A 25,948-nucleotide genomic window follows, 5' to 3' on the forward strand; every position below is an offset into this window, starting at 1 on the left:
CGAGGGAGGAAGGGGGAGAATGAACGAGAGAGGAGGGAAGAGAGAATGGGAGGAGGGGAGAGAATTGAAAGAGAGGGAGGAGAGAAGAGAACGAGGAGGGGAGGGAGAGAATGAAGAGATAGGGAGGAGGGAGGGAGAGAGAGAGAACGGATGATGAGAGAATGGAAAAGGAGATAGGGGAGGGGAGAGAGAAGAACGAGGGAGGAGGAAGAGCAGATAGCGAGAGGAACAGAAGAAAGAGACGAGGGGAGGGAGAGAGAACGAAGACAGGAGAATGGAAGAGGACAGTAGTAGCTCTAACAACTCATGTGGATTTCAGGCTTTGGCTACAAACCAAGTTATTGAGTCTCACATCTACTGTCTGAGCTGTTCAATAATGGAGATTACAAACTTAAATGACCACAAACATGTTAGACCCCCTACAACAAACATCAGACTTCTACATCCAAAAGTCCAGAACCTCCTAAAATTCAGGTCGGGAGTGCAGATTCCTGTCTGATCCACTGTGATGAAGATGTTCACCCACTGTTTTAAAATGTATGATCAGTGAGGCATGTGGCACAAGGATAAGCCCTCCAACCTACATGTCCCATTTTAGTTGGGGGGTGGGGGGGGGGGTGCACCAGCACTGTCAGGAACACTGTGAGAGGGAACAGGAGGAGAGGACAGAGTGAGAGAGAGCGAGAGAGAGAAGAGGAGAGAAGTGGAGTGCTGCTGAGCTGAGCATCTCTCCCAGCTCCATACTCCAGGTCCTGCAGACTCCCTCCACTGTTGGGGTCAGGACTCAGGACTCAAGATGAGCAGCCCGTCTCCATGTCTGTTGCGCGCCGTCACCCAGCCTCGACTCCGAGAGGTGAAGATCAGCCTGAAGACCAGGGTGACCCGGGAAACCAACAGGGAGACCTCCACAGACCTCCGATCCAGTGGAGTGACGCTAGGGAGGGACAGGGACAGTTACAGAGAGGCCACCAGGGACAGAGCCATCACCCCAGGAAGAGAGACCCCGCTCCGGGCAACTCTGAGCAGCAGCAGCCGCAGCCGGAGCACCCCACCCATCCACAGAGCCCTGAGGAGGGAAGCAAAGGGCGATGGGAGGACCAGGCAGGAGCCAGAGAACCAGCCTGAGAGGAATGGGACCCTCCGGGTTATACCCAAGACAGGATCTGGAGCACCTCATCCTCTGAGACTGGGTCTCTCCCCCATCTCCTCTTCCTCCTCGTCCTCCTCCACCTGCACCCCCGCCAGACGTCCGCAGCGTCATGCCCCCTCTCTGCCGCGCCCCGCTCCGCCCCCTACCACCTCCTCCTACGCCTCCACCTCTGGCAGGAGTATGAAGAAGGCGAGGTGGCTGAGCTACAGTACCTCCAACATCTGCTTCAACTCCATCCTGGATGGACGCTTCAGGCAGCTGCAAGGTACCTGGTGTCCAGACTGGTCTGGGGGTGATGTTGTTGGTAGTGGGTTGGACACTAGCTACAAGTTACTGTCGAGGTCCAGTCTTCGGCTGGGGGTGGTGATGGTAGAGGTGGGTTCACGGCCCACCCTCTCTCATTCCCACCCCTCAGGGTTAGGGTTAAGGTCCAGTCTTGCAGTGGTGGTGGTGGGGATTTGTCCCTCCCACCTCTCACCTCCAACCCCACAGTGGGTAAAAAAAGAGAGCACCGTTTCCTTGTGTGCCCTTCCCATCCCTCTCTCTGTGTTTGGGGCAGATTGAGGCGGGGGAGGGGTTGATGGCGAGGTCTAGCTTGTGATGCAAGCGAGCATGTGGGTGGTAAGATTGTTCCTGCTGTCGTGTGAGCTGGAGAGTCGGGGGGAAAAGTGCTGCGCTTCCGCTGTAGTGGCCCTTTTTGAATGTGTGTGCATTTATTTATTTCTTTTCAGGAAGCAGTGGCTGTGCCCCAATTGTTCGCTGACTTTGATCTGAATATTTCATGGAGCAAACTCCTAAAAAGGATACGCCGTGTTTTTCTTTTCCCCCTCTGCCATTCACGGCAGGCCGTTGTTGTAACCTTTCATTCCCATCTAATCAGAGCGGGATTGATTATGCATGAAATACGTGTTCACCGAATTGTCTTCTTAGCTACAGCTACATTCATATTTTACGCGAACTATTTTCACCTGCCGTCACCGTGGTATGACGTAACATAAACACTGGCTGTATTCATATTCATTTGGTTTCTTTTCTCCTGATGAGCTATGGGACAATTCAGAAACGGTATATTTGCCACAGATGACTGTATTGAACATCTACTGAATAATCCATCCCTCCTCTCTTCCTTTTCTCCTTCTCTCCTAACTGCTAATTTCTCTCCCCGTTATTCGATTTTCAAAGAGAGCGGTTGTCCGTCACTGTGAATTTACGTTAAGCTTGTTCTAGCCAGCTCCCTGATGACAGAAACACATTAGGAGGAGGAGAGAGGAGAGGAGGAAGAGAAGAGGACAGGTTGGAAGGAGAACGAGAGAGACATACTTTCATTTATCCTCTCTGGTATATTTCAACATTTAGCCGACCGCTGCTGTCTAATGGGCTCAGGGGATTCTTATAGAGATGTGAAACTCTTCAAAGTCAGAGTGTTTTGAATATAGCCCCCCTGGATTCACCCAAATGCTGATGCACACGACTCTCTTACCCATGATGTAACCTGGTACTCTCTCTCTCTCTCTCTCTCTCTCTCTCTGCTCTCTCTCTCTGCCTCTCTGGGGCTCTCTCTCTCTCTCTCACTCCCTGAACTCCCCTCTCTCTCTCTGCCTCTGCCTCTCTCTTCTCTCTCTCTCTCTCTCTCTCTCTCCTCTCTCTCCTCTCTCTCTCTCTCTCTCCTCTCTTCTCCTCTCCTCTCTCTCTCTCTCTTTTCTCTCTTTCTCCTCTCTCTCTCTCTCCCTCTCTCTCTCTGCCTCCTTCTCCTCTCTCTCTCTCCTCTCCTCTCTCCTCTTCTCTCTCGTCCTCTCTCTCTCCTCCTCTCTCCTCCTCTTCCCTCTCTGTGCTTTTCTGTTTATAATGTCTCCATCTCTCTCCTGCCTCATGTTGATTCAATAGACCTATGCTTTTGTTATTCCATCATGCTTTTGTTAGTGTTATGTCTTTCTGTCTTGCCTGTGTGTTATATCTCCGTTATTCTGTGCTCCGCCAACTGTACTTCATTCTGTCTCTGTTGTGTGTCTTTGTGTATCTGCTAGAGTAACAATGTCATACATTGTACCTGTCTGCAATGCATTGTTTATTTCTACCTCTACTTTGTCTCTGTCCTCTCACCCTGCTCCTGTTCCAGACTCCTTCAGGCGGCTCCTGTGTTGAGTTGAAATGATGTCATTAAAATAAAAGAATTTCCCTCTGCCTGCTTAGCTGTGCTGGGTGCCTCTGCTACCCCGGTGTCTCTGTCAGTCTGTCCTCTCATCAACCATGCTCCACACCAGACCCAGACTCCTGCAGCACTCTTCCCAACGGACTAAACTGGTCAGGTTGTCAGGTTGTATTCTGGTTATAGAAGGTTATATACGTTTTTTTGGGGGGGGGAAAGAGAAGGTGAGACAGGCAAGTGGGAGAATAGTAGAAAAGGTGGACGTGGGGATTGAACCCGGCTTCTGGTGGGAGCATTACTACTAGACCACGGGTTTTGTTAATGTCTTGTTCTGTCTCTGTTTCGACTGCTGCCGATGTGTTGCGTTGTGCTCTGTCTGTTGTCGTGTTGTGTTGTGCACTGTAAAAAAAGGTAATTCAGTGTATAGTTGGTAAGGCAACCAGCTGCAATAGGATTGTGAATTTGGGCACATAACTTCAGCTGAACCAACATACATTCTCAAGTTTGAATTGCATGTTCACTCAACTTAGAATTCTAGGTTGCGTGAACATACAATTCAACTTGAGAATTGATTGTGCCTTATTTGCATATTTCCCGGTGCAAAATGAAAGTGTTTATGAACTCTTTCTGACAATTCAGAGCCATGCAGTGGCTAGCGACACTACAAACATAATTTGACCAGTTTCCCACACAACCTGCATTGAGAATGACTGCCAGGGCATGAAAGAGTGATTACTGCGAGTGCCTATAAACTGGAACAGCCATCTGTCTCGGCAACGAGTGCAAAAAGTCAAACTACTAAGAGGTTGGATTGGTTTAGAAAAATGGATGTTTGTGTAGCATAAAATGAATCAATGCAAAAACACAGGTATTGAAACCAACAGTTGTGGAAATCAATAGAGCACACTGAGAAATATGATGGTGATGGACGTGGTTCTGCGTGGTTTTGAGCAAACGTACATTTGTCATTTTACTCAACAAGCTCGTTCGAATTCAGCTCACTCCGAGCAGAGTTTGCCGATTCAACGTGCTGTAAGGCAACCAGCTGCGATGGGATTGTGAGTTTGCCGATTCAACGTGCTGTAAGGCAACCAGCTGCGAGGGGATTGTGAGTTTGCCGATTCAACGGCTGTAAGGCAACCAGCTGCGATGGGATTGTGAGTTTGCCGATTCAACGTACTGTAAGGCAACCAGCTGCGATGGGATTGTGAGTTTGCCGATTCAACGTACTCGTAAGGCAACCAGCTGCGATGGGATTGTGAGTTTGCCGATTCAACGTACTGTAAGGCAACCAGCTGCGATGGGATTGTGAGTTTGCCGATTCAACGACTGTAAGGCAACCAGCTGCGATGGGATTGTGAGTTTTGCCGATTCAACGTACTGTAAGGCAACCAGCTGCGATGGGATTGTGAGTTTGCCGATTCAACGTACTGTAAGGCAACCAGCTGCGATGGGATTGTGAGTTTGCCCAACACTTGGGCATGTAGCTGAACCAACATACAGTGTTGACTTACAAAGGCAAATGTACATTTAAAAACATTGACTCAACAAGTTTTTATACATTCAGCTCATTGTGAGCAAAGTTTGACACGTTAGCTACATTTCTTGTCCTTATGAAGTCCACCCAACTCCCAGAATAACGCTGATTAAGCAATTGGTTGGCTTTTTTTTAAGTGTGTTGTGTTCTCTGGTCTTGTGTTTAGCCGTGGGCGGTTGCAGAGCCCGCTATAGTCTCTCATGACAGACTTTAAACATTAATATAACACATGGAGTAGCTAGTCAACAGTTGATTAAGTTATGGATTCCAAGTCGAGGTTACATACCAGCTAAACTAACCTCTCGTGGACATCTACGTAAACATAAACCAAGATTTTAGTTCTGGGTTAACCGAGATTACATACCCGCAGGTAACACTACCAGTCCTTTCCTCTTTACGTCCTATGGTCTCAGGCTATGCTGGGCTGACTCTGCTGGATGTGGCTAGCCCAGCTCTCAGCTGGGACTCTTAGAATAAACGTTCCAAAAGGGTTCTTCGGCTGTCCCCACAGGGTTGCCCTTTTTGGTTCCAGGTAGAACCCTCTGTGGAAAGGGTTCTACCTTGAACCAAAAAGGTTCTACCAGGAACCAAAAAGGTTCCTCAAAAGGTTCTCCTATGGGGACAGAGAACACCTTTTATTCTAAGAGTGTGGCTCGCTCTCTGGCTCTCTGGCTCTGCCTGTGTACAGGGAAAAACCCATCAGCATCAATAAGTCATGTGTCTTGTGGCTGTCGCTCGCTGGAGTCAGAGTGCGGATAGGGCTGGAAATCAGTGGGAAGAAGCAGCATGTGAACCAACATAGTAGTATTTAGTGCAACCTGTACTGATACAGACCTGGCCTGGATGGGAAGAGTGTGGGCTCTGGTCAAAGTAGTGCACTACGTAGGGAATAGGGTGCCATTTGGGACGCGCATTGTGGCATTGTTTTGGATGTTTTATTTGTCATGACTTTTTCATTATGGGGGTGATCCACGTGAATGTTGTGCAGTAGGCTCCTTGTTATTTACCAGGCAAGAAACAGAATGGGACATGACTCATTTAACAATACTGCCTGGTCTCTCATGTAATATAGGACCATATAACATGGTCAAAGATGACAGATTTGTTACATTTTGACGATGCAGAGAATAGATGTGAGAGCAATGATGACATGTCATTTTGAGAGATTCAAAAGCAAGGACTCTTTTTTCCCCCAAATGTTCATATTTTGGTCTATACAGACCAGGCTTAAAAGCTTACATCTCTCTCTAGTCCCCACTAGTGTCATTTTCTCTTTATCCCCCTTTTCTCTCATTCACCTTTCCCTCTAGCTGCTTGTCCTCCTACTTTCTCCCTCTATCTCGGGGTTACCTCCCTTCCGCTCTCTTAGTGTGTGTTGCTCTCCCTCTCTTCCCATGCCTCCCTCTCTTTCTCTCTCCCACTCTTCCCATGCCTCCCTCTCTTTCTCTCTCCCACTCTTCCCATGCCTCCCTCTCTTTCTCTCTCCCTCTCTTCCATGCCTTCCCTTCTCTTCTCTCTCCCTCTCTTCCCATGCCGCCCTCTCTTTTCTCTCTCCCTCTCTTCCATGCCTCCCTCTCTTTTCTCTCTCCCTCTCTTCCCATGCTCCCTCTCTTTTCTCTCTCCCTCTCTTCCCATGCCTCCCCTCTCTTTCTCTCTCCCTCTCTTTCCCATGCCTCCCTCTTCTTTTCTCTCTCCACTCTTCCCATGCCTCCCTTCTTTCTCTCTCCCTCTCTTCCCATGCCTCCCTCTTTTTCTCTCTCCCTCTCTTCCATGCCCTCCCTCTCTTTCTCTCTCCCGCTCTTCCCATGCCTCCTCTCTTTCCATGCCTCCCTCTCTTTCTCTTTCCCACTCTTCCCATCCTCACTCACTCTCTCTCTATCTTCCCTCTTTTCTATATGCCTCCCTCTCTCTTACCTCTCTCTCTTACTCTCTTTCTCTCTCTCTCTCTCTCTCTCCTCTCTTCTCTCTCTCTTTTCTCGCTCTGTCTCTCTCTCTCTCTGTCTCTGTTCTCCACAGGCTGAGGGCCTGAATCATTTATAGTACATTCAAGTCATTAAGGATGCAGTATTTTGCACTCTTATATTTGGGACACACACACACACACACACACACACACACACACACACACACACACACCACACACACACACACACACACACACACACACACACACACACACACACACACACACACACACACACACACACACACACACACAATGGACCCTGGTCAAAAGTACTGCACTAAATAGGGAATATGGTGTCATTTGAAACGCTGAAAGTGTGTTGATGGGGACTTTAAAGTGTGACTGTGATCTCTCTGTTCCTAACCAGTAGGGAGACATGATGCCACCAGTGGGGAGTGGTATCACTATTCGAACTTCACTAACTCACAACAACATTGATGTTCCTACTCTCAGAGGCCTTGTGATTGTAATGTCTGTCCTCAACACTTACTCAGTCCAGCCTTGAGTTTTTCTCACGCAACTGCCCACACAAAAACATGGTTCGTGTCCTGCTACGTTTTCATACATGATACGTTCCATAATGTACACCCCCCACCCCCCCCCCCCCCCCCCCCCCCCCCCCCCCCCCCCCCCCCCCCCCCCCCCCCCCCCCCCCCCCCCCCCCCCCCCCCCCCCCCCCCCCCCCCCCCGTTAAAGGAATAAAGCAAGAAGGATGACACTTCTTTTACAGTTCAGATTCCACTGGTACAGAGGTGCTTGGGTGAATGAACCCCAACAAAACAAACTCCTAGGTTATTCCTGTCTAACCAGGGGGATGTCTGACCTAGCTCTCTTTCTGTCTACCTCCAGATGAGCGCGAGGCGGTCCAGAAGAAGACCTTCACTAAATGGGTCAACTCCATCCTGTCGCGGGTCAACTGCCGTATCTCTGACCTGTACCTGGACCTGAGGGATGGACGTATGCTCATCAAACTGCTGGAGGTCCTCTCTGAAGAGAAACTGGTACGTGGGCGTGTGTGTGGACGGTGTGGACGGTATGTGTATTTATGATGTATTGTATGTGTGTTTAGTCTGGGTGCTTTTTTTGTCCCTGTTATGACATGATCTGATGATGTCCAGATCAGAATGGAAATACTCGTCACAATCTCATTAATCACTTCCCTGCACTAAATAGCAACACACTACACGTTTACGTTCTATTCCCCTCTCGCTCTCTCGCTCATGCTCTCTCATGCTTCTCTCTCTCTCACGCTCTCTCTCTCTCTCTCTATCTCTCTATCTTCTCTCTCCCTTCCTATCTCCCCCCCTTCCTCTCCATCTCTCCCTCTCTCCCCCCAGCCCAAGCCCACTAAGGGTCGTATGCGTATCCACTGCCTGGAGAACGTGGACAAGGCCCTGCAGTTCCTCAAGGAGCAGAGGGTCCACCTGGAGAACATGGGATCACACGACATCGTCGACGGCAACCACCGCCTCATCCTGGGACTCATATGGACCATCATCCTCAGATTCCAGGTGAGTTAGGATTCTTCTTCTTCTAGCCAACCACAAAAAAAACACAGGTTACAAAATGGCCTAAATTTAAACCACCCTCTGCTAGCCTGGTCCCAGATCTGTTTGTTCTGTATTGCCAACTTCTATGTCTAGGTGGCAAGATAGAACAAACTGATTTGGGACCACCAGGCTTGGTGAGTTAGCTAACCACTATAACAACAACACTGGTTACAAAATCAACTAGAACTCAGCGTAAACCCCCTCTGGCTGGAGCTGTATACAGTCTGGTTTCAGCCAACAGCTGACATTATCTGGTGCTAGAACTAAAACCACATCCCAAACAAAACACATCGTGTGTTCGGTTATTTTATCTGGGAAACAGGCTGATACAGTATTTATTTTCAATTTGACAGCCTATTGTTATTTTTAGCTTTGCTAGTTCAAACAATATGCCCTCGTTGCTGCATTATTCACACTTTCAAAAAGGAGGAGAGGGAAAAAGAGGAGGCGACTAGCTCGCCTCTGTCGGCATGCCCTACGTAGCATCAGAACAAACGGAGGAGAAGAGAAGCAAAGCGGTGCTAAATTTAGCCTCTCTGAGGAGCGGTACGTCTCACAGATAAAATCACTGTTCTAATTACTGACAGTGTGTGTGGGAAAATAGGTGTGTCTGGATGTGTGTGCGTTCGTTCGTTCGTTCTGGTGTGTGTGTGTTGGTGGGAAAATAGCTGTGCGTGTATGTGTGTGTACATGCATTTGTGTGTGTGTGTGTGTGTGTGTGTGTGTGTGTGTGTGTGTGTGTGTGTGTGTGTGTGTGTGTGTGTGCTGTCTCTTATACACATCTAGATGTGTATAAGAGACAGGTGTGTGTGTGTGTGTGTGTGTGTGTGTGTGTGTGTGTGTGTGTGTGTGTGTGTGTGTGTGTGTGTGTGTGTGTGTGTGTGTGTGTGTGTGTGTGTGTGTGCTGGTAGTTAGTGGGAAAATAGGAACCTTGATAATTAACAGTTTTAACTAAGGATTACTTGATCATAGATTCATGGTGATAACATATACACTTCGTACTTCAACCTAAAATAGGAAATGGGCAGTTTATGCCTCAACATTCTCCCATTTTCAAATATACAATATGTATACACTACATGCCCTGTAACATTTAGGTTTCGTTATGTAGGTCTTGTCTCCTCTACCACGTGAAAACTATCTGGTCTAGTGTCCACTCCATTGTCATGACTGTAGTTGACTGTCTGTCCCTCCTGTCCCTGACCTACAGATCCAAGACATTGTGGTGGAGATGGGACAGGCAGACGGGACCCAACGGGAGAGCCGCACAGCCAAGGACGCTCTGCTACTCTGGTGCCAGATGAAGACTGCTGGGTGAGATTTAAAAAAAAAAGAGTCTTATTTAGTAGACTATTTTATCCAAAGCAGCTAACAGAACTGTCAGCGTTGACAGAGACACATATATTCAGGATGTTTGACCCGTGCGATAATAGGACCCATCGAGCTTCGATATGGAATTCTGTGCTAGAACCCACAGCCCTGATGTTGCCAACGACCATGATCTAACTCACTGAGACATTGGAACCGCAAAATGATCAATGATCAGGGTCGCCTGGATAACGCCATCTTGATTAGAGATCAGTTTATCTGATTACGCTGCTAAGTCCTGCGAACTACTGGGATCAGTTTGTGATTGAGGTCAGTCCGTGACATTGACTCTTTGTCTTTCTTCTTGTGTTTCTACAGCTATCCGAACGTGAACATCACCAACTTCACCACCAGTTGGAAAGATGGCATTGCGTTCAATGCTCTCATACACAAACACAGGTAAGAAGAGATATAATGCCGTGTATAATGCCGTACCATCTCCGATGGATCTCGCTGCAGGCAAATCTCTCTCTCTCTCTCTCTCTCTCTCTCTCTCTCTCTCTCTCTCTCTCTCTCTCTCTCTCAGGCCAGACCTGGTGGACTATGGTGGCCTGAAGAAGTCCAACCCAACCCATAACCTCCAGAACGCCTTCAACGTAGCAGAGCAGAAGCTTGGCGTGACCAAACTGTTAGACCCTGAAGGCAAGTGACAATTTCCTGTTCCCTCATCTAGAACTAAGGGTAATTTTCCCATACACAGATTAAACCTAGACCTGGACTAAAAAGCTTAATGGATAATCTCTATTGAAATAGCTTTTTAGTCCAGGACTACGCTTTACCTGTGTTCGGGTAACCGGTCCTTTCTACTCTTTATGAGCTGAACTCAAGGCTGAAATAAAAGACTCCAGTGATCTTCTAGCTTTCATGGACTGTCTGTGTGTTTGCAGATGTGTTCACGGAGAACCCAGATGAGAAGTCCATCATCACATACGTTGTGGCATTCTACCACTACTTCTCTAAGATGAAGGCACTAGCAGTGGAGGGGAAGAGAGTTGGCAAGGTGAGGATGGGATAAATAATGCAGTGTGTGTATGCTTGTGTGTGTGTGTGTACATCCGTGCCTGTGACCTCACCCTCTGTGTCCATCCTCTAGGTGCTAGACCATGCCATCGAGACAGAGAAGATGATTGACAAGTACGAGACCCTATCGTCAGACCTGCTGATGTGGATAGAGCAGACCATCATCGTCCTGAACAACCGTAAACTGGCCAACTCTCTGACCGGTGTCCAGCAGCAGCTCCAAGCTTTCAACTCCTACCGCACCGTGGAGAAACCACCCAAGTTAGTCACACCAGCATGCCTTAATACAATATACCCCAACTAGGGTTTCACAAATCCAGTCAATTTTCCCCCAAAACATCAAGGTTTTCTAGAAATCCTCCATGAATCCTCCAAATGCGAAACTGGAAATTTGGGGAACATTTCCGCAAGTTTGTAACACCAGTTCTAGCATGAAACCACGTTTGATACCAGTCCACTTGTTCCTCTCCAGCCATTACCACAAGCCCGTCTTCCTCAATTAAGGTGCCACCAACCTCCTGTGCTGGTCAACAAGTTCTGGTTCTGACACATTGTTTCTTGTTTTGTCTGTGATGTACAAGGTTCCAGGAGAAAGGTTACCTTGAGATGCTGTTGTTCACAATCCAGAGCCGCATGAGGGCCAACAACCAGAGGGTCTACACCCCCAAGGACGGGGCTCTAGTGGCTGATATCAACAGGGTAAGAGACCGGAGTTTTCAGTAACACTGAAACAAAGAGTGTAAGTTTAATTTAGCCGGCTGGTTCCGTACTTACTGACGCTATTTTGAGTCTGCCGGGATTCCGGAATGGAGGAGACACATTTAGTAAATTCAGTAATGGGTCATTTATTAATCGACAAAGACACAAGCACAAAGACAGAATAATTACTTATTATAACAAAATCCTACGGTAGCCCTCCGGCACTTTAAACAACCACGTTGTCCTCTGCAGGCCTGGGAGCGCCTAGAACGGGAGGAGCATGAGAGGGAGCGTGTCCTGAGAGACGAGCTGATTCGTCAGGAGAAGCTGGAGCAGATGGCCAGACGCTTTGACAGGAAAGCTGCCATGAGAGAGACCTGGCTACTGGAGAACCAGAGACTGGTGGCACAGGTAATATGTCCACTTGGACAGCACACCTGCACACATATAGTCCATAACAAAACAGACATGCGCTATTCATTTTGGGGCCAATTCAGAGCTGAGATAAGTGGACCGAAAATCATTCATTGATGTCAGTGGAATAATTGAGGGAAAACTTGCACAGATCTCAAGTCAGAATACCCTCCTTCTCCAAATAGACGTACATAACAGTTTAATCTCTTCACCTCTGAAACCTCCCCCACCTTCCTCCTCCAGGACAACTTTGGCTACGACCTGCCGGCGGTGGAAGCGGCGAAAAAGAAGCACGACGCCATCGAGACAGACATCGCTGCCTACGAGGAACGCATCCAGGGCATAGTGGCCATCGCTAAAGAGCTGGAGTCTGAGCGCTACCATGACGCCAAGCGCATCGACGTGCGCAAGGAAAACATCCTGAGGCTAAGGGATTACCTACTGGAACTACTGAATGCTCGCAGGGCACGCCTGGACAAGAACCTCACCCTGCAGAGGATCTTCCAGGAAATGTTGTACATTATCAACTGGATCGATGAGATGAAGGTAGATTATTAATAATAGGGTCATAGAAATGATCTGTCGAAGGTGACTTGCAGAATGTTAGATATTGACAGGGATATAGTACATATTGTATTTACTATATTTAGCCCCTGCTGCAATCGAACCCTTGTGTTACTTGCTAGTTAACCCACTGAGCCATTGGAACCAGACACAACAAAGGCCAGGGGTCGGCAACAGGCGGTCCTGTTGAGAGAGAGAGAGAGAGAGAGAGAGAGAGAGAGAGAGAGAGAGAGAGAGAGAGAGAGAATAGAGAGAGAGAATTTAAACATTTTTAAAAAATTTGTCAAAAAATACCCCAGGAATTCAGTTAAACATTTGTATAATTTAGGAAATCTGTTCCTAAGTATCGCCTCAAATAAAAAAAGAGACATGTCTCAATGTAATCAAGGTATGAAATTATTGTTATTTTCAAATTCAATCTCTTTGGGGCTTTGTTTGGGTCAATTTGCAGTGTACAAATGATTATAATGATCCGGCCCCCTGACCATCCACTCCGAGGAAAATTGTTCCGCGACTGAATCTAGTTGCCTACCACTGTCATAGGCCGTGTGCAGAATCTATAAATTATGAATCTGAAAAAGCCATGTTTGGTTAAGGTTAGAATTAGCTTTCTCCCTGCTATAGCTATAGATGTAGGATCTTCATTTAATCTCTTTTGTTGGTGAGAATTTTCCTGCACCAGGAAATGCAGATGAGCTTCATGATGTACATAAATTCACTGAAAACCCACACTAACACATGGTTATATTAACAGTATTGCACTTTAGCCTAACCACCTATCAAGCATCATTATGGACGAAACGTTCACATCCTGTTTCTGCAGTAATAATTTGTTGCGACAAAACTACTGGTCAAATTACGCTCCCACATCTGTATGCCAGAACATTCCTTTGCCGTGTTTGATCCCTTCCTTTACCACCCCCACCCCTTCCTCTCAACCCTGACCGCTGAACCTGTGGTATGTCCCCAGACTCGGCTGCTGTCTCCTGACTTTGGGAAGCACCTGCTGGAGGTGGAGGACCTGCTCCAGAAGCATGCTCTGGTGGAGGCTGACATCGCAGTGCAGGCAGAGAGAGTTCACAATGCCAATGCAGCTGCTCTCAAGTTTGCCAATGGAGACAGTAAGTGTAGTCGACTTTCCTATTCATTTAATTGCCCCTCCTTAGCAACTTGTTTTGGACCGTACATCTCATCTTACAAAAGAGGGTAACACTTTACATGATCCTTTTTGTGTATACCTAGATGTTAAGTGTAATCCAACAGATACCTTCAGGTAAAGTGTAACCCAAAACATACCTTCATCTGATGACGTGGATGTCGATTCAGGCAGCCCCCCGCACCTCTCTGATTCAGAGGGGTTGGGCTAAATGTGGACACATTTCAGTTGAATGCATTCAGTTGTACAGCTGACTACGTATCCCCCTTTCTGTTTCTTTCCCTTTCTAAAGTGTAACCCAAAAGATACCTTTGTGTAAAGTGTTAACCTAAAAGATACAGCACATAATCATGCCAAAAGGTAGCTCTTGTTTGTAAATCTTCCCCCATCCTCACCTCCCAGGCTACAAGCCTTGTGACCCCCAGGTGATTAAGGACCGGGTGCAACACCTGGACCTGTGTTACCAGGAGCTGTGTGCACTGGCAGCCCAGCGCCATGCCCGACTGGAGCAGTCACGACGTCTCTGGAACTTCTTCTGGGAGGTATGTAGGCTACAGAGATAGGCAACTGAAAGGTCTTGCCCTTAAGCCAGGCCCTACTGCAGGGGCGACGTACTACGGTGGACCCTGTCCTCCAACCCTCTCCGTGGGTGGTTTGTATGTGTGTTTCTCAAGGGGTTTTTGTGATAATTGACTATAAAATATATCTTATTTTTATGATAAAGAAAAATGCACATTTCAGTGTCTCTGTGATAAATGACTATGGAGTATATCTTATTTGATCTTAGATGGCCGAGCTGGAGAGCTGGATCAAGGAGAAGGAGCACATCTTCTCATCGCTGGACTACGGCAAGGACCTGACCAGTGTGCTGGCTCTGCAGAGCAAACACAGTGCCTTCGAGGACGAGCTGGGGGCCCGCCGTGCCCACTTGCAGGAGATCATGGACGAAGGAGACAACATAATCCAGGCTGGACACTTCGGCACACCACAAGTAGATTCTTTCCCCACGTTGACTGTATTTCATTTGTTTGTAACTGTCTATATCATGTGTTTATACATGACATGTCTTGAAATGTATGCACATGGCCACAAATACAATGTGCCCATGGGGACAATAAAGTCATTATTTTGTTTATGTTATCTTAAGGTCGGGGATCGCATGGAGGACGTGAAGAGGCAGTGGCAGCAGTTGGAGGAGCTGGCAGCGTTCAGAAGGCAGAACCTCCAGGACACCCAGAGGTTCTTCCAGTTCCAGGGAGATGCTGATGACCTGAAGGCCTGGCTGCTGGATGCCAGGAGGCAGATGACTAGTGATGAAGTGGGTCATGATGAGTATACCACCCAGAGGCTGCTGAAGAGACACAGAGGCCTAAGGGACGACGTCGCCAAGAACGGAGCCACCATTGACGCTCTGACCAAACAGGTAAATAACTGACTGACCAAATGGCTGGTTCTTGCCTATAAAACTGTTTTACTATACTTTACATAGCTTTACAATTAAGATCTACTAGATTATGTTAGCGTTATGATTTAACCGCTAGTTGTCACATATGTGTATATTTGTTGATATTCATCCAGATTAATCTTACTGTTTTTAATGCTGTTTTTATTGTAAGAGCTCTGATGATTTCCCCAGATTTCCCCAATGTATTTATTACATGTGGCTAATAAACCTGAACTTTTTATGACCAGGCGGCGGCGCTACCTGAGGAGCTGCGTCACACGCCGGACATCCAGAGACGTCTGCAGGAAGTCAGAGACCTGTACATGGAGCTGATGTCCCTGTGCGACCTGCGACAGAAGAAGCTGGATGATGCCATGGCCCTGTACATCATCTTCAGCGAGACAGACGCCTGTGAGCTGTGGATGGGCGAGAAGGAGACCTGGCTGGTCGGGCTGGATGTGCCTGAGAAACTAGAGGATTTGGAGGTGGTGCAGAACAGGTACAAACCACAGATATGACGTCATGTCATATTGTTGGGGTACCAGCAATGTTAAACAGTACTTTAACATTTGTATAAATCTGACACCAATCACATCTGTATCAGATGTATCTGTATCTCTGCAAATGTGCGTGTACCAGTATGCTATGCGGGTTATAGTTGGACTGACTGATGGGGGATTGGTCGCTGCTCTGAATATAACCAACTTGCTCTGGTGCATACTGTTTGATTTAGTGCTTACAATTTTTTTCTTCTCAGGTTGAGTATACTTTCTTCAGACATGGCTAACGTCCAGTCACGGGTTGATGATGTCAACAAAGCAGTGAAGCAGCTTGAGGACAGCAGGCACCCTCGTACCAAAGAGGTGAAGGAATGCCAGACGAAACTGAATAAGAGGTGAGACTCATGATGATGTGATGCTCATGTGTAGACGTAGTATATACTCATAGCAAGAAGGACATGTCGTCATTATGATCCACAGTCTACAGTAACGTTAGTATTAACCCTCTCTTCTCTTCCAGGTGGGAGGCCTTCAAGGCCATGTTTGAGGAGAGGAAGCGGAAGGTGGACTCTGCTCTCAGCTACCACAACTATGGCCTGGAGTGTGACGAGACAGAGTCCTGGATTCAAGACAAAACCCGGGTCATCGAATCCACCCAGGAACTGGGCAATGATCTGAACGCTGTCATGACCATCCAGAGGAAACTCTATGGCATGGAGCGCGACCTGGCCGCCATCGGAGACAAGCTCACCTTCCTGCGGAGTGAGGCGGACCAGCTGGCCAAGGATCACCCGGACAACGCTGCAGACATCCTGGCTAGACGAGCCGAGCTGGACGCTGCCTGGGATAACCTGAAGGACACCCTGAAGGACCGGGAGGTATGTGTGTGCATGCATGCGTGTGCATCTTTGTGCGTGTGTGTCTGGGTCTACGTCTGTGTCGGGAAACAAGCAGAAAACACATTTATGTTGTGCACTTCTCCATAACAAATGGACTAATAAAGTTGTATTGTAGGACTCTCTGGGAGAGGTGTCCAAGCTGCAGAACTTCCTGCAGGACATGGATGACTTCCAGTCCTGGCTCTTCAAGACCCAGAAGGCCGTGGCGTCCGAGGATATGCCTGAGACTCTGCCCCAGGCAGAGCAGCTGCTGAGCCTCCACGACGCCGTGCATGATGACATGGGCACACACGAGGAGGACTACTACAAGGTTAGTTTCAAGTTGTAAAGTGTAAAGTTTGTTAAGATTTAAAGTAAATCTTACACAAATCCACAACACACAGCTAGAACAGTGGGCATAGTTTTACAAATTATCTTTTCAAATTATCTTATCAAATTAACTGCCTTGAGTTATCAAGGCAGTGACATAAATATGTGATCCTGTGTGGCTCCGTTAGTAAGATCGTGGTGCTAATGATGCCAGAGTCGTGGGTTGGATTCCTGCTGGGGCCACATATACTGAAATGTATACAGTTACTGCACTGCTTGGATAAAAATGTCTGCTAAATGGCATCTTATGATTACTATTACGTTAGGTGAGGGACACGGGCGTGGCGGTGACCCAGGGCCAGCTGGATGACCCTCAATACCAGGAGTTGGACAAGAGGCTGAAGGGTCTGGACCGCGGCTGGGACGAGCTCCACAAGATGTGGGACAGTAGGAAGGGCTTCCTGGACCAGGGCCTGGGCTTCCAGCAGTTCATGAGGGACGCCAAGCAGGTGGAGACCATCCTCAACAACCAGGTGAGATAAACCAACGTTGTGATACCAGGTTGTTATATTTAAAGAAAGCAATTGTTTTCCTTAACCAGGTTTCCATCCAACCTTTTTATGTGAATAAAGTACAGGCTGTCACAACCTGATGGAAACAGCACATTTTTCGGTAAACTTTCCAAATGTCGACAAAACAAAATACCCTAGCTTTTATGCGCAGGTATTGATTGGGTAGTGCATACGGCCCAGTACATCACTGGGGCCGAGCTCCCTGCCACCCAGGACCTCTATACCAGGCGGTGTCAGAGGAAGGCCCAAAAAATTGTCAAGGACTCCAGCCACCCAAGCCACAGAATGTACTCTCTGCTCCCGCACGGAAAACGGTACCAACCAACAGGACCCTGAACAGCTTCTACCCCCAAGCCATAAGACTTGTAAACAAGACTGCTAAATAGTTAATCAAATGGCTACCTGGACTACCTGCATTGACCCTTTTTTGTACTAACTCTCTTGCACCGACTCTATGCACACCCACTTTACCCACACACTCACACAGTAAGTATTCAGACCCTTTGCTATAAGACTCGAAATTTGAGCTCCGGTGCATCCTGTTTCCATTGATCATCGTTGAGAAGTTTCTACAACTTGATTGGAATCCACCTGTGGTATATTCAATTGATTGGACATGATTTGGAAAGGCACACATCTGTCTGTATACAGTCCCACAGTTGACAGTGTATGTCAGAGCAAACACCAAGCCATGAGGTCGAAGGAGTTGTCTGAGAAGCTCCGAGACAGGATTGTGTCGAGGCACAGATCTGGGGAAGGCTACAAAAATGTCTGCAGCATTAAAGGTCCCCAAGAACATAGTGGCCTCCATCCTTCTTAAATGGAAGAGAAGTTTTGAACCACCAAGACTCTTCCTAGAGCTGGCCACCCAGCCAAACTGAGCAATCGGGGGAGAAGGTCCTTGGTCAGGGAGGTGACCAAGAACCCAATGGTCACTCTGACAGAGCTCCAGTGTTCCTCTGTGGAGATTGGAAAACCTTCCAGAAGGACAACCATCTCTGCAGCACTCCACCAATCAGGCCTTTATGGTAGAGTGGCCAGATGGAAGCCACTCTTCAGTAAAAGGCACATGACAGCCCACTTGGAGTTTGCCAAAAGGCACCTAAAGACTCTCTGACCATGAGAAACAAGATTCTTTGGTCTGATGAAACCAAGATTGAACTCTTTGGACTGAATGCCAAGATTCACATCTGGAGGAAACCTGGCACCATCCCTATGGTGAAGCATGGTGGCAGCATCATGCTGTGGGGATGTTTTTCAGCGGCAGGGACTGGGAGACTAGTCAGGATCAAGGGAAAGGTGAATGGAGCAAAGTACAGAGAGATCCTTGATGAAAACTTGCTCCAGAGCGCCCAGGACCTCAGACTGGGGCGAAGGTTCACCTTCCAACAGGACAACGACCCTAAGCACACAGCCAAGACAATGCAGAAGTGGCTTCAGGGCAAGTCTCTGAATGTCCTTGCGTAGCCCAGCCAGAGCCCGGACTTAAACACTATCGAACATCAATGGAGAGAGCTGAAAATAGCTGTGCAATTCCCCAAATACAGGTGTGCCAAGCTTGCAGCTTGACTCGAGGCTGTAATCGCTGCCTGTAAATGTGATGTTTAAGTTTTTTATTTTGAATAAATTTGCCAAAATTTCTTAAAACATGTTTTGCTTTGTCATTATGGGATATTATGTGTAGATTGATGCGGGGGGAAAACAATTTGATCCGTTTTGGAATAAGGCTGTAACGTAACAAAATGTGGAAAAAGTCAAGGGGTCTGAATACTTTCCGAATGCATTGTATAGTCATGTTACTTTTACTCTTTATTTTTATTCGTTATTCACTGTGTATTTATTCCTCATCTCACTATTTATATATTTTTATTGTATCATTAACTCAGCATTGTTTGAAATGGACCGGTAAGTAAAAATTTGATTTGAATTTGAACTTGATTTGAATAACATGGCAAGCGATGCCATGTTGTGTCGTCCTCCCAATACGATTTGGGAAAGCACGCCATTTATTAGGCTACAGATTAAATACGTTTTGAACTTCACAGGGTGGTGAATGTGCAAGGTGACGATAAAAATAATCTCGCTCTTTTGTCTATAATAATCTCATCATGTAGGCTATACCCGCACTGTATATGTGAGCTGTTGGCTGGAGCGCACGTGCCAATACCGGTGGTCACACTCGCTATATATATATATATTTAAAAAAATGTGACGCCAGTAGAGTTGAAAATGTGATGGAAACCCATTTAAGTTGTTTATTTCATTCGGTACATGGAAATTGAACTGCAAAAGTAATTTTTTATGTGCACTACGTCATCACGCACAGCCTTTTTGTCCACAAGTGAATTTGATGGAAATACATCTCTGGTGGGAAAATACGCATATTGTTTCATGTGGATTATACAATATTCACATGAAAATCTGTCGCCAATTGGATGGAAACCTAGCTAAATAAAGCTAAATAAAGGTTTACATACGTATGAAGATAAACAAATAATGTTGTGATTTTCCCTTTACTACAGTATCGCATTTCCCTGTTGTCTTTGTATTGTGTTTTTACTGTGGGTTTTACTGTGAATGCTGGAGTGAGTAGGATTTTCGATGTATTCATTACACATGGCAAATAAAGTGAACATTTAAACATGGAATATGAATAGAGTTAAAAACCCAATGAAAATCGTAAAACTGTAAAGCAGAAAGTGAACAATTTGAAGGGTGCTGTGCTATGTTTGTGACTGTGGTGGGTCAAGAGTACATTGATGTAGTTTATCTTCTGTTAGTCAGCACCTAACGTAATGGTTGTGGATTCTTTATTTCTTTACTTCAGGAGTACACTCTGGCCCACACGGACAAGCCTGACACCCTGGACGGAGCAGAGCAGGCCCTGAAGAGGCACGAGGACTTCGTCTGCACCATGGACGCCAACATGGAGAAGATCGCCAGCATGCTGGAGGGGGGACAGAGATTGGTTGACAGGGGGAACCTCTACTCCCCCAGGATCCAAGATAAGATGGACCTAATCCAGGACAGGTTAGTCTTGGATCTTTTTCTGGTCTCATATTTGCTTAATTAAAATTTAAAAAATTAAAAAACACCCAAAGGACATCAGCTTTCTTTGAAAAGACTTCTTAGTTTATGAACTATAAATGAATACAAATGGCTCTCTTTTATACAATTAATTCTAATGTCAGCCATGGGTTTATAAGAGGATCTGTCTGTACATATTGTAATGAACTTCCACAGAGAAAATCTCTACTCTACATTATCTGACCTATTGACCTTTACTTGTTTCGTCTGTTCCCTCAGTAGTGAGTGTTAACCACATACTGTAGTTCAGCTAGCTATTATCCTGCCACTTTGAGGAGCATGAAACACATAGGGTGTGTCCCAAATGGCACCCCATTCCCTTCATAGTGCAGTACTCCCTATGTAGAGCCCTATGTGTCCTGGCTAAAACTAGTGCACTATAAAGAGAATGGGGTGCCATTTGGGACGTACACATACTGTACAGTAGTTCAGCTTGCTATTAGCCTGCCATTCTGAGTCAGCTAGGTCAGCAATACATAATTAGTGTTAACATTGGTCTAGTGGAGAGGGGGAGAGGCGAGGGAGGGAGCTCCTTCTCCCATTAACACACGCCATTATAATCCCATCCGGCTTCACTCTACTCTGCTGGGAGGGAGACGGTTGGAGGGCGCCGGGTGCCTGCTATGATGGGTATTGATCGCAGAGAGAGTGTTCTTCAACCCAGAGGAGGTAGTGATAGCTATACTGAGAGATCAGGAGGGGTGGGGGGCTGTGGAAGGTCTTTAGTAAAGACTCTTTACTGTGTGGCGCTGGGGCTGGAACTGGAAAGGTTCAGTAGAGGGGATTGCATGTGTTGTTTACACCCTACCATCAGTCTCTGTTGTGGGGACCTGGGTCATGTTCATTAGGCACCAAACGGAGAAAAATGGACTGAAACAGGGAGGGACTTCGAATAAGAGATGCTCGTTTTAGTTGTCTTTTCAAAATGTTTTCGTTGCGTGCCCTAATATGAACACGACCGTGGAGATATGGGACTGAGTCTAACGTGTTGTTCTGTTGTGTCTGTGTGTTTCGATCTGCAGGTACCACAAGAACAGAGGCAAAGCCAACGACGTTACAGGGGTACTCAAGGATAACCGTGATCTTCAACACTTCCTGCAAAACACACAGGATGTAAGATATTTTATTCATTTTTTGGTAACACGATACAGCAAATGTGTTCCTGTCTTACTTCTTACTTCTGACTCTGTGTTGATCTCCGTCTCTCTATCCTCCACCTCGCCACTCCCTCTCTCTATCCTCTCCACTCCCTCGTTCCATCCTCTCCCTCTCCACTCCCTCTCCCCATCCTCTCCGTCTCCATTCCCTCGTTCCATCCGCTCCCTCTCCACTCCCTCTCTCCATCCTCTCAACTATCCTTTCTCAATCCGCCTCTCACCTCCATCTCCTCACCCCTCCATCCTCTCCTCTCCCCCTCTCAATCCCTCTGTCCATCCTCCTCCTCTCCCCCTCCTCTCCATACCCTCTGTCCTCTCCCTCTCTCCAGCTCACTCTGTGGATAAATGAGAAGATGTTGACGGCTCAGGACGTGTCATATGACGGGGACAGGAACATTCACACCAAGTGGAAGAAGCATCAGGCCTTCATGGCTGAGCTGTCCTCCAACAAAGACTGGCTGAACAAAATAGACCAGGTGTGTGTGTGTGTGGATGCATGCGTGTGTGTGTGTGCAAGGTGCAAAGTGACATAGCTACACTGAGCTGTCAGAGCCTGTACGCTCGCTCCACTACAGTATCAGTTTCTATGTGTCCTTGTGGTCACATCCTTGCTATATGCCACATGGTGTAATAAGTAACAATATTTTCCATGTGACGTTTAACATCAACCCTGCTCTTCGCAAAGGCATCTAGCTTAACTGGCTTCTGTTTCTGTTCACTTAACATTATGATTTTGGATTGAAATAATAATATACAAAGTAAGTCGCCTTGCCCCGAGCCAGAATGTCCCAAAAGGCATGATCTTCTGTTTGTGGATCGTGAGGCAGCTTAATGTACAAGTACACCCACTGGACATGATGCTAGTCTATCCCAGTAATCATATAGCCTACTTGAATTATTCCTGGTGTACATCCCATCCATATTACTTATCATACATGTGCCACAGACGCTGATGGATTATATAACAAGTATGAACGTTTCCCCTGTGACCGTCCCTTCTTCTCATCCACAGGAGGGCCAGGAGCTGATGGATGCCAAACCTGAGTTCGAGCCCATCGTGACCGAGCGTCTGGCGAAGCTGCATGAGCTGTGGGACAAGCTAGAGTCCACTGCCGAGAACAAGGCCCGTCTGCTGTTTGATGCTAACCGTTCCGAGCTGTTTGACCAGAGTCTGGCCGACATGAAGAAGTGGTTGGCTGAGCTTCAGAAGGAGCTACAGGGAGACGACGAGGTCAAGGACCTCACAAATGCTAACATCCTGCTCAAGAAGCACCAGGTGTGTGTGTGGAGGGGTGTATCTGTCTAATGTTCCTCCCCCAGTTTCGGAGGTTGATCGAACAATAGCACTCTAGACTCCGGACCATAAGCCGGAGAGTTCCAATCTGCTTGGTGAGAAAAAATCAGTTCTGCCTCCAGTCTGCCCAGCCACTAGTTTAACATCCCCCCCATCCCCCTCCAGCAAACAGAGAACCAGGTGCGTGACCGTGCGCAGGAGCTGGAAGAGCTCCAGAAGGCTGTCGAGAAGCACGGAGGCCTAGCCGGGAGCAGGGAGGACCAGTTTGAGACTGAGCAGCAAGCTATCCAGACGGACTTCCAGCAGCTCCTCAACCCCCTGTCCCAGCGCAGGGGCAAGCTGGAGGCAGCCAAGGCCGTGCACCAGTTCTACAGGGACCTGGCTGATGAGATTGTGAGGATGCCTTTCAGCTTATCATCAGCGCCATTTCAGTGTTGTTGTTTCCATCTGAAACGTGTCAGAATGCTTCCTCAGAGAAATGCTGACATGAACGCTATGTGTTTCACTGTTCTGTTCTCGCTCCGTTTCTCTCTCTATCGTAGCTCTGGGTCGAGGAGAGGTTGCCCCTTGCGATGTCAGATGAGCATGGCAACAATCTCCAAGCAGGCCAGATGCTGTTGAAGAAGAACCAGACGTTACAGAGGGAGATCGAGGGTCACCAGCCCCGGATGGATGAGGTGTTGGAGCGCGGCCGGAGGATGGCATCGGCCGCGACAGAGGCGGGCGGGCCGGAGGCTGAGCGTATTGGACAGCAGGTGTGCACATGCTCACGATTGCACGTGCACACGCCCGTACACACTTCTTGTTTTCTACCCCGTGTCCCTTCTCCTCACCCTCTGTTCCTTCCACCTCTTCCCATTTTTGTTTGCTTTCAATGGTTTGTTACTGATACTGTTTTTGTTATATATTGTGTCCCTGACTCCAGGTGAAGGAGCTGGAGGAGGTGTGGTCTCGGCTGCAGGATGAGATGGCTAAGAGGAGAGACAGGCTGAACGGATCTAACCTGGCCCAACAGTACTATAATGACGCTGATGAAGCTGAGGCCTGGATAGGAGAGGAGGAGCTATACATGATCACTGATGAGAAAGCCAAGGTAAGGAGGTGAGGGGAGGAGAGGAAAGGGGAGGAGAGATGAGAGTTGAATAGAAGAGCAGGAACTCTACATGATTGCTGATGAGAAGGCCAAGGCATTGCACTCCAAATATATTTACAACTATCAAGTTGATCTTACGGACTGTCGGTCCTTGCAACCATAGCTCCACTGGTGAATCGAGAGTGGTGACATTTATCCAATCCCATCCCTCATAGTAAACCAAGCGGTGGGGCTGCTGTTTGGCTGAAAATAACATATAAAAGATTGTGGCTTTCAAGTGTTCATTTCTCCCCCCCCCCCCCCCCCKCCCAGGATGAGCGAGGTGCCATGTTGATGTTGAAACGTCACCTGATCATGAAGGAGGCTGTAGATGACTACTCAGACGCCATCCAGAAGCTGGCTGACCGCGCACAGAAGATGCTCAACGAGGACCACCCTGATGGGTGAGTGGAACCTAGATATTTAGGGTTCAGTCAGCTTACCTTGGGTACTACAGTACAGCTATCACTACCTCCTCTGTAGGCTTCAGACTAAGCAAGACTATGTTGCATACATGTGGAGAATCCTCCCTTTTTCAGATTGGTCTCTTGTTCCTCACTGTGTAACAGTATTGAGAGTGATGGGTGTGGTTGCGATTGGGTCCCTTACCACACAAAGATCAGACAGCTATGATACATCTTGATGCATGGTGATGACTTGTCTCATCTTGTCAGTCACTCGCTCTTTCTCTCCCTCCCTCTCCTTTCCTCCCTCCCGATAGTGAGTCTGTCATCCGTCGTCAGGGCCAGGTAGATAAGCAGTACGCTGGTCTGAAGGACCTGGCAGAGGACCGCAGGAGGAAGCTGGACCATGTCTATCATCACTTCCTGCTGAGCCGAGAGGTGGAGGATCTGGAGCACTGGATCGCTGAGAGGGACGTGGTGGCCTCCTCCCAGGAGATGGGACAGGACCTGGACCATGTCACGGTGAGGGTGGAATACATACCAAATACAGAGGCCAGGGATTCTCAGTCTAGGACCTCTGGAGGGTTTCTATGAGCTTCCATGGGGTTCTTGGAAAAGCGGGGGGGAGGGGGACGATCGAGTTAATGGAACATTCTAGGCGACTGAAGGGATAGAGAATGGTCCAAGCACGAATGTGAAGTCACACCTTGTATTGGGTTCTCTCTGTAATGTTCTTTATTGTTATGAAGTATATCCAAGCTTGAGAGCTCTTATGATTGAGCGCTCGTATTTTTAAAACGATTTCCTTTTTAATTTCCCTCCCCAAATCTAAACCGTCCAGATCCTGAGGGACAAGTTCCGTGACTTTGCCCGGGAGACAGGGACGGTGGGGCAGGAGCGTGTAGACTATGTGAATCAGACCATAGACGAACTGATTGAGGCGGGCCACACAGAGGCTTCTGCCATGGCCGAGTGGAAGGACAGCGTCAATGAGAGCTGGGCTGACCTGCTGGAACTCATAGACACCCGCGCTCAGCTCCTACAAGCCTCATATGACCTGCTCAAGTGAGTCTGGACACAATTGGTTGGCAAATAGTCCATTAATGCCACTAACTGTTTTTGACTTTGTATGCCTAGGCTCAAACACACAAGACAAACACACAAGGCAAACACAAGACAATAATTTGCCATTTTTTCAGACAGTGAAGACGTTTCATTTTTCCTTTCATAGACGGTTGAGATCTGACTTCTGACAGATTACAGTTGTATAATACAATAGTGGTATAGTGAGTGCTCAGCTGTAACAGAATGCCCTGGTGGTTCTCAGGTACTTCGATGATGGGAAGGAGCTGGTGGCTCAGATCCAGGAGAAACATAATGAGATTCCTGCTGACCTGGGAGAAGACTTCAGCAAGGCAGATACCTTCCACCGCATGCACGCCACCTTCGAGAGGGACATCAGCGCCCTGGGAAAACAGGTACACCTTAACCCCCTACTACCTGGGAAGCTACCTTGAGAGGTCGACGGGAGAGGCAGCGTTAAGATATTAAGAAGTGTTATGCTGACTTAGAGATGGCGA

At 47.5% G+C, this 25,948-nt stretch overlaps 1 protein-coding gene across 3 annotated transcripts in view; it reads left to right on the forward strand.

Annotated features, from left to right (window-relative positions):
* Window positions 1–25,948, forward strand: part of sptb (spectrin, beta, erythrocytic) — a 54,147-nt gene that overhangs the window by 19,627 nt on the left and 8,572 nt on the right. For 2 of the 3 annotated variants that reach the window (XM_023994013.2, XM_023994014.3), the window contains exons 3-32: window positions 7,649–7,800; window positions 8,137–8,310; window positions 9,560–9,663; window positions 10,036–10,116; window positions 10,244–10,359; window positions 10,605–10,717; window positions 10,811–10,998; window positions 11,319–11,436; window positions 11,689–11,847; window positions 12,094–12,396; window positions 13,385–13,535; window positions 13,973–14,112; window positions 14,358–14,561; window positions 14,718–14,993; window positions 15,263–15,513; window positions 15,772–15,909; window positions 16,035–16,392; window positions 16,529–16,723; window positions 17,049–17,255; window positions 20,122–20,324; window positions 21,404–21,494; window positions 21,868–22,014; window positions 22,551–22,814; window positions 22,998–23,225; window positions 23,375–23,587; window positions 23,758–23,925; window positions 24,238–24,368; window positions 24,686–24,890; window positions 25,210–25,433; window positions 25,696–25,846. In XM_023994013.2, coding sequence (XP_023849781.1) covers window positions 7,649–7,800; window positions 8,137–8,310; window positions 9,560–9,663; window positions 10,036–10,116; window positions 10,244–10,359; window positions 10,605–10,717; window positions 10,811–10,998; window positions 11,319–11,436; window positions 11,689–11,847; window positions 12,094–12,396; window positions 13,385–13,535; window positions 13,973–14,112; window positions 14,358–14,561; window positions 14,718–14,993; window positions 15,263–15,513; window positions 15,772–15,909; window positions 16,035–16,392; window positions 16,529–16,723; window positions 17,049–17,255; window positions 20,122–20,324; window positions 21,404–21,494; window positions 21,868–22,014; window positions 22,551–22,814; window positions 22,998–23,225; window positions 23,375–23,587; window positions 23,758–23,925; window positions 24,238–24,368; window positions 24,686–24,890; window positions 25,210–25,433; window positions 25,696–25,846 — 5,453 coding nt within the window. Of the gene's footprint in view, window positions 1–781; window positions 1,416–7,648; window positions 7,801–8,136; window positions 8,311–9,559; window positions 9,664–10,035; window positions 10,117–10,243; window positions 10,360–10,604; window positions 10,718–10,810; window positions 10,999–11,318; window positions 11,437–11,688; window positions 11,848–12,093; window positions 12,397–13,384; window positions 13,536–13,972; window positions 14,113–14,357; window positions 14,562–14,717; window positions 14,994–15,262; window positions 15,514–15,771; window positions 15,910–16,034; window positions 16,393–16,528; window positions 16,724–17,048; window positions 17,256–20,121; window positions 20,325–21,403; window positions 21,495–21,867; window positions 22,015–22,550; window positions 22,815–22,997; window positions 23,226–23,374; window positions 23,588–23,757; window positions 23,926–24,237; window positions 24,369–24,685; window positions 24,891–25,209; window positions 25,434–25,695; window positions 25,847–25,948 lie in introns of those variants that run through there. The other variant, XM_070445098.1, reaches the window with a different exon arrangement.

The sequence above is a fragment of the Salvelinus sp. IW2-2015 genome, linkage group LG9 (genome assembly GCF_002910315.2).
Source record: "Salvelinus sp. IW2-2015 linkage group LG9, ASM291031v2, whole genome shotgun sequence".
NCBI classification, from domain to species: Eukaryota; Metazoa; Chordata; class Actinopteri; order Salmoniformes; family Salmonidae; genus Salvelinus; species Salvelinus sp. IW2-2015.